General features: G+C 48.6%; 1 protein-coding gene across 1 annotated transcript in view; it reads right to left on the bottom strand.

Moving 5' to 3' along the window:
• The window catches only part of NCAPG (non-SMC condensin I complex subunit G), a 91986-nt gene that overhangs the window by 51639 nt on the left and 27798 nt on the right, over window positions 1–12549 (bottom strand). The window contains exons 9-13 of the mRNA XM_073574655.1: window positions 12192–12315; window positions 4966–5055; window positions 4164–4343; window positions 3978–4088; window positions 2557–2676 (exon numbers count right to left, since the gene is read on the bottom strand). Of these exons, the coding sequence (XP_073430756.1) occupies window positions 2557–2676; window positions 3978–4088; window positions 4164–4343; window positions 4966–5055; window positions 12192–12315 (625 nt within the window). The remainder of the gene's footprint in view (window positions 1–2556; window positions 2677–3977; window positions 4089–4163; window positions 4344–4965; window positions 5056–12191; window positions 12316–12549) is intronic.

Genomic DNA, 12549 nt, shown 5'->3' with positions numbered 1-12549 from the left:
CTTGTAATGAGTCCTCTGAATATGTGCCAGGACCCCCCACTTGTGGAAATCCCGATGTAGGTTATTGTAGTCCTTTAGGACAATCTCCAGCTTGGTGTATGCTTCAGAATGCATCTGCATTCATAGACTTAGTTCATAGATTGGTACTGCAACATTCAACCCTATGGGATTTACCTGATGATATGTTCTGGTTATGTGGAGACAATGCTTATAAATGGTTGCCAGTAGGGGTAAGAGGTACTTGTACTCTGGGTCGCTTGACCCCGGCCACCTTTGTTATTCCAAATAAACAGTTGGATACACAGGCTATACCCAAACATACATTATACAAAAGAGCTAAGGACAATTCACCCCGCCCTTCAGGGAGACCACATATAGTGCAGATGAGTGTGGCCAATAAAATTGTCAGTTCTATTTTCATTTACCCTATGATTACACAAATGTGGGATAAATTGGTTAGGGCCACAGATTATATATTGGATATACTTAACACTACTGTTGCTGTCCAAAATCAACTTATTATAGTCACTAATCAACATACTATAGTGCTGGACTACTTAACAGCAGCACAAGGTGGTATGTGTCAGGTCATTGGACCCGCTTGTTGTCATTATATAGATCCTAACAATACTATGAAGTTAAAGTTAGAAGATATTCGAAGACTCAGATCAATACAATAAAGACAATGATCGTAATAAGGACAGTTGGTGGTCAGACGCCTTCTCCTTTCTCAATCCAGCCAATTGGTTTAAGGGAATTGGGGGCTGGAAGCTGGGATCTTACAGAGCTTGTTACACATTGCTGCCTGTATCCTTGTTGTATATGTGATACTAAAACTTGTTCTTTGGTGTATTTCTGTATGTATTAGGAAAGTCTGCACTAAGACAGCTAATGATGATACCAAAGGTGTCGTTGCCCCTGCTCTTCTCTCAAAAGGCTACTTGATGAAGATGTTGAAGCCAAGCACATGCCTACCTACAAAAGATCCCCACCACCGTCATCAAAAATTGTTATTCGTGAACTGCAGTATACAGGGGGGACGGGTGCGCCGCGACAGCCATGACTAGTAACACGGCATCAGTCATGTGAAGACCAGTACCCCACAGCTTGGGATAGCACCTCTGATGCTGCATATGTGTTGAAAAATTTATCTAGGGGGGATTGTGAAGGGTTAAGACTAAAATCAGAGCTGAAGTTTCACTTCTCCATTTTTCTGAAGGTTTCATTTCTTCATTTTTGCTGCTGTAAGATAAATTTTTGTAATTGGCATGGGCTGTCATGAAACCAGACTGTTCTCATCAGGTGCAAAGATAAAGGGGCTCGGGGGGGCATATTGCTCTGAATATGCCATTATACTACTTTCTACGCTATCTAGGTACGGTCATATATGCAGTTCCGGTTTCCTTGCAATATTACTGGCTTATAAAGTGAAATGATTTTATTGGTAGTTGAGAACTTTGCATAATTAAGCAAAATATTATAAAAGAAGTGACTACAATAAACGGGTTACCGATCTCTTTGGATCGTCCCATACAGAGACACGTCTCCGTTTGGTCATTTGAGTTGCTAGCAACACTGTGGAATAATTTGGACATCACTGGCTCAACCGTGAAGGGTTAATTTAACTCTCTCCCTATCACTGCAAAGTCCTTTTTGCCTAGTATTATACACAACACATGACAGCTGCGGCCTGGTACAGAGCTTGCATTGTGAGCTGCAACTTATGTCACTGTACCAGAAGCTGACAAGTATGATCATGGGAGCGACAAAGTCCTGGATGGGTGTAACCACTAAAAATGCACCACCAATATCAGATAATCGCTTCTCACTGGTCAGTCTGACTTCTAAGGGAACTGTAATGACGTCATGATGTAGCAGTTATGTGATGTCACTTTGCGTCACTTATGTGATGATGTCACTATGAGACACTTGTGTGATGATGTCACTGTGTGGCACTTGTGTGATGTCACTATGCAACACTTTTGTGATGATGTCACTATGCGGCACTTGTGTGATCATGTCACTGTTTGGCACTTGTGTGATGATGTCACTATGCGTCACTTGTGTGATGTTATTAAGCAACACTTGTGTGATGATGTCACATTGCGCCACTTGGATTATCTTAGGTCATATTCATCAAAAAGACTAGCATTTACAGTTTCACATCACTGAGCTGTCTGCTACTGAAAAACATCTCAGCTTAGTAATTACTACAAGGTCCGTTTTGAAAATAAACGCTGGGTTGTTCAACACTGGGCCTCCCCTTATAAATGGCTCGAGTGTGCAGCCTTAAATTAAATAGCTTCACACCTGCCTACTGCACCGCTGCTGCTGCTCCAATAGTCAGATGACATTATTATGTCACATGACTGTTGCAGCCAAATCAGCAGCTGCTTACCGGCTGCACAGACGAGCCATTCATAAGGGGTTGTCTAGAGGTGGAAAATTCCTTTAATAGACACCCTTTAGAATATTAATACAGATCTGGGTTCCAGAGAACCTACAAAGCCTGTCACAACATGTACTGTACACCACAGCACTTCATAGGAGTCTCACCTGTAACAGCAGAGGCAGGTGCCGCTGTGCAAAATCTTTGCTTTGTAACGCACAACATCCAATGCATAAGACGGCCATGTTTCTCACAGAGGGCTGAACATTGGTTATGCCTGGTAGGATCTGTGACAAAGCAGGAAAAAGTCAATTAAAATCAGACAAGATATAAGAGGGACAACAAAGTTTGATAATGGAAGCATATTTTTCTTTACAAAACTCTGGGACATGTCCAATCAGCTTTTGTCTTGGTCCTAGGTATGTCGTATTATTCTAGGAGTACAAAGGTCTCCTGACCTGAAGATAGACAGCTTCATGCACGCTAGTGAGCTCGGGTCAGGAAAACCACAGCCAGTCTGCAAATTGTGGCACGCACTCTGACCGCAAAAACATTAAATGTGTAAAAATGGCTTCAGAACTGTTGGATCAAAACTAAGAAGCATTTTTAATTACAACCATTTTATTTTCTTTATACAAATGCATATAAAATGAAGTATGCAAAGACACAATATCATGAAAAGCTGTATTGGTTAAACCTGTGTAGCTGTAGGGTAGGTGCATTAATACACTCACCATCTTCACGGGTTTCCAGCGCCGCTTTGATCATCTTCTGGGTCATGTGACTGCTATTCTGACTTGCCGGCTTACAGTGAGCCATGTGTGAGAGCTGGACATCGCTTTACACTGCACGTCTATGGAGTCTTGCTCTGACGCTCCATAGACGTGCAAGTGAGCTGGCAATCCAGAATTGCAGTCACATGAGCCAGCAGAGGACTAGAGGCGCGCTGGAGTAAATTTTTGCAACCTCCCTACGTTTAGCCTATAAAAGTTTTCATGGGAGTGCTTCTCTAAGTAAAACTAAAGGGATGTTGTGATGTTAGCATATAGAGGCTCTTCACTGTATCAGGAGACAAGATCATTTTGCAATATATTTTGTTACAGAAAACTGCAAAACCTTTTCTTATACAGTTATTACCTTTCCAATGATGGGTGGGGAACAGACCGCTGGGCAGACAGGGCACTTTTATTCACATGCCCAGTTGCCGCTCCATCTACTCATAATGGGGCTGCTGAGCGATTCGCTCAGCTTTTTATTGCAACCCGATAAAGAATGAATGGAGTGAAAAAGTTCCTTGCTGGGATGAAGAATTTCCCAAATTGCCGTTCAACGCTAATCACAGCAGTGGACACCCACTAATCAGTAAGTTGTCACCTATTCAATGGACAGAGGATGTCCCAATGAAACAAGTTAACCCCCTTTAAGTTTTTAATTGCTGAAGAAAAACAAATAAAACACACTTTTACATTATAAAAGCCATGATTAGTAATTAAGCTATTCTTCATCCTGCTGTCAATCATGCATCACTCTCTATTACCAATGGAAACAAATTTAATCCAAGACAATGACCCCGCCAGCGCACACTTACCAGTGACTGAATCATCTCGTTCAATGTTCCTCCGAGTCCTTTAGAAAGGGAGATCTGTTTTAGCAGTTCATTGCACATGATCAGGCACTTCAGAAGCGTTTCAGGGTCATTCTGTAGGAGAAATTACTGCTTTTACAGCTAGGAAGCAAGAAAAGAAAGAAATGCACAACAAAAAGAAACTAAAACCTTTTCCACTCGGACTTCTTTAAGTTCTGGCTCCTCGGCCTCTTTAATCAGCTGGGCCTTTAATTTTTCTAGCTCAAACACTTTCTCCTTTAGTTCGGAGGCCTGTGTGAAGTCTTGTGAATTTATGGCATCGTCTAGCGCTTGCTTGGCTTCGTTGAGCTGCAGTTTCACTGTCGCGATCTGCATTATGGAACATATGTGTGAAGAGTAATCCCCAGCATTAATCCAACAACTATATTGTAAAGGGGATCTACCATAATACATATGACTGATTTCTATATGTGAGGTCTGTTCTCCAACACCCATGATCTGCAGGTTGTGAGGGCTGCTCCCATAGGGTGACGTCCGTGTGTATGAATCCGTGCCGGTACAAAGGAATAGTCTCAGAGACCAGAAAAAGGAGTGTGCTTAGGATTCAGGAGGTATCGGACCTCCAATGATCACACACTGATGGCCTGACCTAAGAATACACTTATCTTGCATCCCATAAACCATCCGAGCCTGACCATATTTTTCTGAAGTCATAATTCTGCCACAAGCCAATTTGTCATCCTACAAGAGGAAGTGGTAGACTGACATTATTTTGGACTTTTGTGCCTCAGCGTGGCTCATTGGAGGCATGCTAGTATTAAGAATTAAGAGTTCAGAAATACAATAGCAAAATGTCATAAGTGTTAATAGTTGGGGCTCTGGAAGGCAAGACCCCAACAAGCCCCCCCATCAAACCAGGGTTCCCGCCCCCATTTGGGGTACCCCTTTACGCAGCAAACTATTAACCTCATATCTTACTTGCCCAACTTACCTGTACTTGCAGTTTTCTTGATTCTGTGACATCCGGTGGGTTATCCATGCTGACAATTGGCTCTCGCAGCTCAGAAATTATTTCTGCCACCTAGCAAACAAGGTTTTGTAGTGAACAAACAACAACCCCCCATAAATTAATCAAGATCCCCACATTAACACCCTATAACGCCTACAGGTAAGGCCTGTTCCACACATCCGTTTTTGGTCATCAGTCAAAATCCGCCAATTTTATAAAAAAAAAAAAAAGGGATCTGCCAAAAAAGGGGTGGAACCGTTTTTTTTCCCCCCACTGATCTGCATTAGTGGCGGATTTTGACTGATGAGAATCTCTCTCCTTTTTTCCCGAGCACGGGTACCTTTAAAATTCAACGGTCCGGTGCCACACATTGCTGTCAATCCGCCGACGGATCCGTTATCCGCCATTTTTGTGGATTACAACTGATCTGAAAAACGGATGTGTGAAACAGGCCTAAAAAAAAAAAAAAAAAAAAAAGCCACACAGGCCACATTATAGTATTTACAGAATAACTGATTCTGTGTTTGTTACTATAGAGTCAAAGGAGAAAAAGGTGAAGGAAGATTACACAGCTCTGCACATCATACACACAGTAAATACACCCCACCAAATATGAATCAGGCAGCAAACACTTCATAGATGGACATGAGAAAAGATTTAACCTAATACTTAGTGCGGGAGATACAGGAGAAGCTAAATACTTATGGTTTACAGTGCAAATTGAATATGTGATTCTTCTGATGAAATGCAGGACGTCGGGAGTGAAGACCTTTCACTAAGGGCTCAGCCAAATCTGGCCCTCAAACTAATATATTATATAGTCCTCCATGCAGAATAACGGTTCCTGGCCCTCAGGATGATTATATTTGGCCTGCAACGCCGAGGAACATTATTCTGCATGGAGGCCTATGTGTGGGGGCCCCCTATTCTGCATGGAGGACTATGTGTGGGGGGGCCCTTATTCTGCATGGAGGACTATGTGTGGGGGGGCCCTTATTCTGCATGGAGGACTATGTGTGGGGGCCCCTTATTCTGCATGGAGGACTATGTGTGGGGGCCCCCTATTCTGCATGGAGGACTGTGTGGGGGCCTCTTATTCTGCATGGAGGACTATGTGTGGGGGCCCCTTATTCTGCATGGAGGACTATGTGTGGGGGCCCCTTATTCTGCATGGAGGACAATGTGTGGGGGGCCCTTATTCTGCATGGAGGACTATGTGTGGGGGGCCCTTATTCTGCATGGAGGACTATGTGTGGGGGCCCCCTATTCTGCATGGAGGACTATGTGTGGGGGCCCCTTATTCTGCATGGAGGACTATGTGTGGGGGCCCCTTATTCTGCATGGAGGACTATGTGTGGGGGGGCCCTTATTCTGCATGGAGGACTATGTGTGGGGGGCCCTTATTCTGCATGGAGGACTATGTGTGGGGGGGCCCTTATTCTGCATGGAGGACTATGTGTGGGGGCCCCCCTATTCTGCATGGAGGACTATGTGTGGGGGCCCCCTATTCTGCATGGAGGACTATGTGTGGGGGGCCCTTATTCTGCATGGAGGACTATGTGTGGGGGGCCCTTATTCTGCATGGAGGACTATGTGTGGGGGCCCCCTATTCTGCATGGAGGACTATGTGTGGGGGCCCCTTATTCTGCATGGAGGACTATGTGTGGGGGCCCCTTATTCTGCATGGAGGACTATGTGTGGGGGGGCCCTTATTCTGCATGGAGGACTATGTGTGGGGGGCCCTTATTCTGCATGGAGGACTATGTGTGGGGGGGCCCTTATTCTGCATGGAGGACTATGTGTGGGGGCCCCCCTATTCTGCATGGAGGACTATGTGTGGGGGCCCCCTATTCTGCATGGAGGACTATGTGTGGGGGCCCCCCTATTCTGCATGGAGGACTATGTGTGGGGGCCCCCTATTCTGCATGGAGGACTGTGTGGGGGCCTCTTATTCTGCATGGAGGACTGTGTGGGGGCCTCTTATTCTGCATGGAGGACTATGTGTGGGGGCCCCTTATTCTGCATGGAGGACTATGTGTGGGGGCCCCTTATTCTGCATGGAGGACTATGTGTGGGGGGCCCTTATTCTGCATGGAGGACTATGTGTGGGGGGCCCTTATTCTGCATGGAGGACTATGTGTGGGGGGCCCTTATTCTGCATGGAGGACTATGTGTGGGGGCCCCTTATTCTGCATGGAGGACTATGTGTGGGGGGCCCTTATTCTGCATGGAGGACTATGTGTGGGGGCCCCCTATTCTGCATGGAGGACTATGTGTGGGGGCCCCTTATTCTGCATGGAGGACTATGTGTGGGGGCCCCTTATTCTGCATGGAGGACTATGTGTGGGGGCCCCGTATTCTGCATGGAGGACTATGTGTGGGGGCCCCGTATGCTGCATGGAGGACTGTGTGTGGGGGCCCCGTATGCTGCATGGAGGACTGTGTGTGGGGGCCCCGTATGCTGCATGGAGGACTGTGTGTGGGGGCCCCGTATGCTGCATGGAGGACTGTGTGTGGGGGCCCCGTATGCTGCATGGAGGACTGTGTGTGGGGGCCCCTTATTCTGCATGGAGGACTACGTGTGGGGGGTCCCCTATTCTGCTTGGAGGACTACGTGTGGGAGGCCCCATATTCTGCTTGGAGGACTACGTGTGGGGGGGCCCCCTATTCTGCTTGGAGGACTACGTGTGGGAGGCCCCATATTCTGCTTGGAGGACTACGTGTGGGGGGCCCCCTATTCTGCATGGAGGCCTATGTGTGGGGGCCCCCTTATTCTGCATGGAGAACTGTGTGTGGGGGCCCCCTTATTCTGCATGGAGGACTGTGTGTGGGGGCCCCGTATGCTGCATGGAGGACTGTGTGTGGGGGGTCCCCTATTCTGCTTGGAGGACTACGTGTGGGGGCCCCCCTATTCTGCATGGAGGACTACGTGTTGGGGGTCCCCTATTCTGCTTGGAGGACTACGTGTGGGAGGCCCCATATTCTGCATGGAGGACTACGTGTGGGGGGCCCCCTATTCTGCTTGGAGGACTACGTGTGGGGGGCCCCCTATTCTGCTTGGAGGACTACATGTGGGAGGCCCCATATTCTGCTTGGAGGACTACGTGTGGGGGGCCCCCTATTCTGCATGGAGGCCTATGTGTGGGGGCCCCCCTATTCTGCATGGAGGACTATGTGTGGGGGCCCCTTATTCTGCATGGAGGACTGTGTGTGGGGGCCCCTTATTCTGCATGGAGAACTGTGTGGGGGCCCCTTATTCTGCATGGAGAACTGTGTGGGGGGCCCCCTATTCTGCATGGAGGACTATGTGTGGGGGCCCCCCTATTCTGCATGGAGGACTATGTGTGGGGGCCCCATATTCTGCATGGAGGACTGTGTGTGGGGGCCCCGTATTCTGCATGGAGGACTGTGTGTGGGGGCCCCTTATTCTGCATGGAGGACTACGTGTGGGGGGGTCCCCTATTCTGCTTGGAGGACTACGTGTGGGGGGGCCCCCTATTCTGCATGGAGGACTGTGTGTGGTAGCCTCTTATTCTGCATGGAGGACTGTGTGTGGGGGCCCCTTATTCTGCATGGAGAACTGTGTGGGGGCCCCTTATTCTGCATGGACTGTGTGTGGGGGCTCCTTATTCTGCATGGAGGACTGTGTGTGGGGGCCCCTTATTCTGCATGGAGGACTGTGTGGGGGCCCCTTATTCTGCATGGAGGACTGTGTGGGGGCCCCGTATTCTGCATGGAGGACTATGTGGGGGGGGGTCCCCTATTCTGCATGGAGGACTATGTGTGGGGGCCCCCCTTATTCTGCATGGAGGACTATGTGTGGGGGCCCCTTATTCTGCATGGAGGACTATGTGTGGGGGCCCCGTATTCTGCATGGAGGACTGTGTGTGGGGGCCCCGTATTCTGCATGGAGGACTGTGTGTGGGGGCCCCTTATTCTGCATGGAGGACTACGTGTGGGGGGTCCCCTATTCTGCTTGGAGGACTACGTGTGGGGGGGCCCCCTATTCTGCATGGAGGACTACGTGTGGGGGGCCCCCTATTCTGCATGGAGGACTATGTGTGGTAGCCTCTTATTCTGCATGGAGGACTGTGTGTGGGGGCCCCTTATTCTGCATGGAGAACTGTGTGGGGGCCCCTTATTCTGCATGGAGAACTGTGTGGGGGCCCCTTATTCTGCATGGACTGTGTGTGGGGGGCTCCTTATTCTGCATGGAGGACTGTGTGTGGGGGCCCCTTATTCTGCATGGAGGACTGTGTGGGGGCCCCTTATTCTGCATGGAGGACTGTGTGGGGGCCCCGTATTCTGCATGGAGGACTATGTGGGGGGGGTCCCCTATTCTGCATGGAGGACTATGTGTGGGGGCCCCCCTATTCTGCATGGAGGACTATGTGTGGGGGCCACTTATTCTACATGGAGGACTATGTGTGGGGGCCCCTTATTCTGCATGGAGGACTGTGTGTGGGGGCCCCTTATTCTGCATGGAGGACTATGTGTGGGGGCCCCTTATTCTGCATGGAGAACTGTGTGGGGGCCCCTTATTCTGCATGGAGGACTGTGTGGGGGGGCCCCCTATTCTGCATGGAGGACTATGTGTGGGGGCCCCCCTATTCTGCATGGAGGACTATGTGTGGGGGCCCCATATTCTGCATGGAGGACTGTGTGTGGGGGCCCCGTATTCTGCATGGAGGACTGTGTGTGGGGGCCCCTTATTCTGCATGGAGGACTACGTGTGGGGGGCCCCCTATTCTGCATGGAGGACTATGTGTGGTAGCCTCTTATTCTGCATGGAGGACTATGTGTGGTAGCCTCTTATTCTGCATGGAGGACTGTGTGTGGGGGCCCCTTATTCTGCATGGAGAACTGTGTGGGGGCCCCTTATTCTGCATGGACTGTGTGTGGGGGCTCCTTATTCTGCATGGAGGACTGTGTGTGGGGGCCCCTTATTCTGCATGGAGGACTGTGTGGGGGCCCCTTATTCTGCATGGAGGACTGTGTGGGGGCCCCTTATTCTGCATGGAGGACTGTGTGTGGGGGCCCCGTATTCTGCATGGAGGACTGTGTGTGGGGGGGGTCCCCTATTCTGCATGGAGGACTATGTGTGGGGGGCCCCCCTATTCTGCATGGAGGACTATGTGTGGGGGGCCCCCCTATTCTGCATGGAGGACTATGTGTGGGGGCCCCCCTATTCTGCATGGAGGACTATGTGTGGGGGCCCCCCTATTCTGCATGGAGGACTATGTGTGGGGGCCCCTTATTCTGCATGGAGGACTGTGTGTGGGGGCCCCTTATTCTGCATGGAGAACTGTGTGGGGGCCCCTTATTCTGCATGGAGAACTGTGTGGGGGCCCCTTATTCTGCAAGGAGGCCTATGTGTGGGGGCCCCCTATTCTGCATGGAGGACTGTGTGTGGGGGCCCCCTATTCTGCATGGAGGACTGTGTGTGGGGGCCCCTTATTCTGCATGGAGAACTGTGTGGGGGCCCCTTATTCTGCATGGAGAACTGTGTGGGGGCCCCTTATTCTGCATGGAGAACTGTGTGGCGGCCCCTTATTCTGCATGGAGGACTGTGTGGGGGCCCCTTATTCTGCATGGAGGACTGTGTGTGGGGGCCCCTTATTCTGTATGAAGCATTATGAGGGGGATCACTGCTGTGGAATTCACTGCGAGGTTATCATACTGTTTGGGGAAATCTTGTTGGCATCAAACTTCATCATCTGTACTATTAATACAAGGTGTTTTTATCCCTTATTATTACATTTAAATTAGGCAATATGCTTTTACTGCTCTTACAAAGCATATCTGCATCATCACTGCAACAGTGCCCACAAAGGAGGCGAGAACAGGCCGTTTATTTATATGGGGGAATTGAGAAGGTGATGTCCGAGTAGTGGACAACCTCTTTATCCACCTATCAGGTTATGTGCACACGTTAAGTATTTGCTAAGGACATTTCTACATCAAAAATGTTTTTATTTTAGGGGGGCAGGAAAAAAAAAAAAAAAAAAAAAAGCATAAAAACATTTGTATTTTCCCCATTCATTGAAATGGGTGAAAAACGCTGCAAAAATGCTGAAAGCTCTGATGAGCTGCAGATCTGAAACGGTTTCATATCTGCAAGGAAATAATAAGCAGTGTGTACAAAGATTGTATTCCCTTTGCTGGAACAGTAAAATGCAGCAAAAAAAAAACAAAAGATGGGATTTTATTAAACCTAGGATCACATATGTATCACAACCTGTGTATTTTTTTCAGACATTTCTACTCTGCTCCTTTCTCTGTTAAAAGTAAAGTACACAAAAACATCTCAGTCAGCGGGGTGCAGGTGGCTTGGTTTGGGCCCATTATGAAGGATTGGTTAGGATTAGAGGATGGAAAATATCCTTGGTCGTGAAAAAATGAATACCGTATATACTCGAATATAAGCCGAGATTTTCAGCCCAAAAAATTGGGCTGAAAGTCCCCCTCTCGTCTTATATTCGAGACATATACAAAGGGGGTCAGAGGGGGAGGGGGGCGGGGGTGTCAGGTCATACTTACCCGTCCTGACGCTGTGTCTTGAGCCCCCAGCTTATCCCCGTGCTCTCTCTTCCTGCCTTCAGCGGTCACGTGGTGCCGCTCATTAAAACTCATGAATATGCGCATATTCATGAGTTTTAATTAGCGGTACCACATGACCGCTGAAGGCAGGAAGAGAGAGCGCGGAGAAGCAGGTGGCTCAAGACACAGCGTCAGGTCGGGTAAGTATAGCGATACTCACCTGTCCTGCGTCCATGGCTGCTTGCTGCTGTCTGTCATCGGTCAGTGACTTCAGACAGCAGAGGGCGCGGTGACGTGGTTAGTGCGCGCCGCGCCCCCTGCAGTCTGAACGTCACTGACTGATGACGTGCCAGAGAGCGGTGAGCAGCCATGGACGCAGGACACGTGAGTATCTCAGGTGCTAGCAGTGACACCGGCACCTGACACCCAGCGACGGAGAGGTGAGTAAGTCTTTTTTTTTATTTTTACATGCAGCAGCATGGGGGCAGCATCTATGGAGCATTTCCCACCCTAGGCTTATACTCGAGTCAATAAGTTCTCCCAGTTTTTTGTGGCAAAATTAGGGGGGGGGTCGGCTTATACTCGAGTATATACAGTAAATGAAAAGATAAAAGAAAACATACAAAACAGACACAAGGAACCAGATCACTAAGTTACGGGCTACGTACGGTTAGGATTCTGCGGTTATCATCTTTGAGAATGTTGAGCAGGATGGTCACAAGAGAAGGCACGAAGGACGTTGGGACTTTGGGCATAATTAGTATCTCCTGCAGGATGGTAAGAAGTCGCTTCCTGTAGAGAATAAATAGATTATGTTGTTTTTTACCTTCTTTACAACAGACAGCAACTATGAATGCTGCCCAGTGAGAAAGAGGTACATTATTACTGCTCACTATTCACAGCGTTCTGTCTGATGTATGCAGGTTGTCGCCCTCTGTAAACTGAATCGAGTTTCGAGGTTCTTGGGATTGCTCCTAACTGGTTAGGGTCTAACTAATGGGACCCCCACCAATCAACAGGACAGTA

The sequence above is a fragment of the Dendrobates tinctorius genome, unplaced genomic scaffold (assembly GCF_039654945.1).
Source record: "Dendrobates tinctorius isolate UK_male_01 unplaced genomic scaffold, ASM3965494v1 ptg000039l, whole genome shotgun sequence".
NCBI classification, from domain to species: Eukaryota; Metazoa; Chordata; class Amphibia; order Anura; family Dendrobatidae; genus Dendrobates; species Dendrobates tinctorius.
The sequence above is the reverse complement of the archived record's forward strand: the minus strand, read 5'-3'. Positions and strand labels throughout refer to the sequence as shown.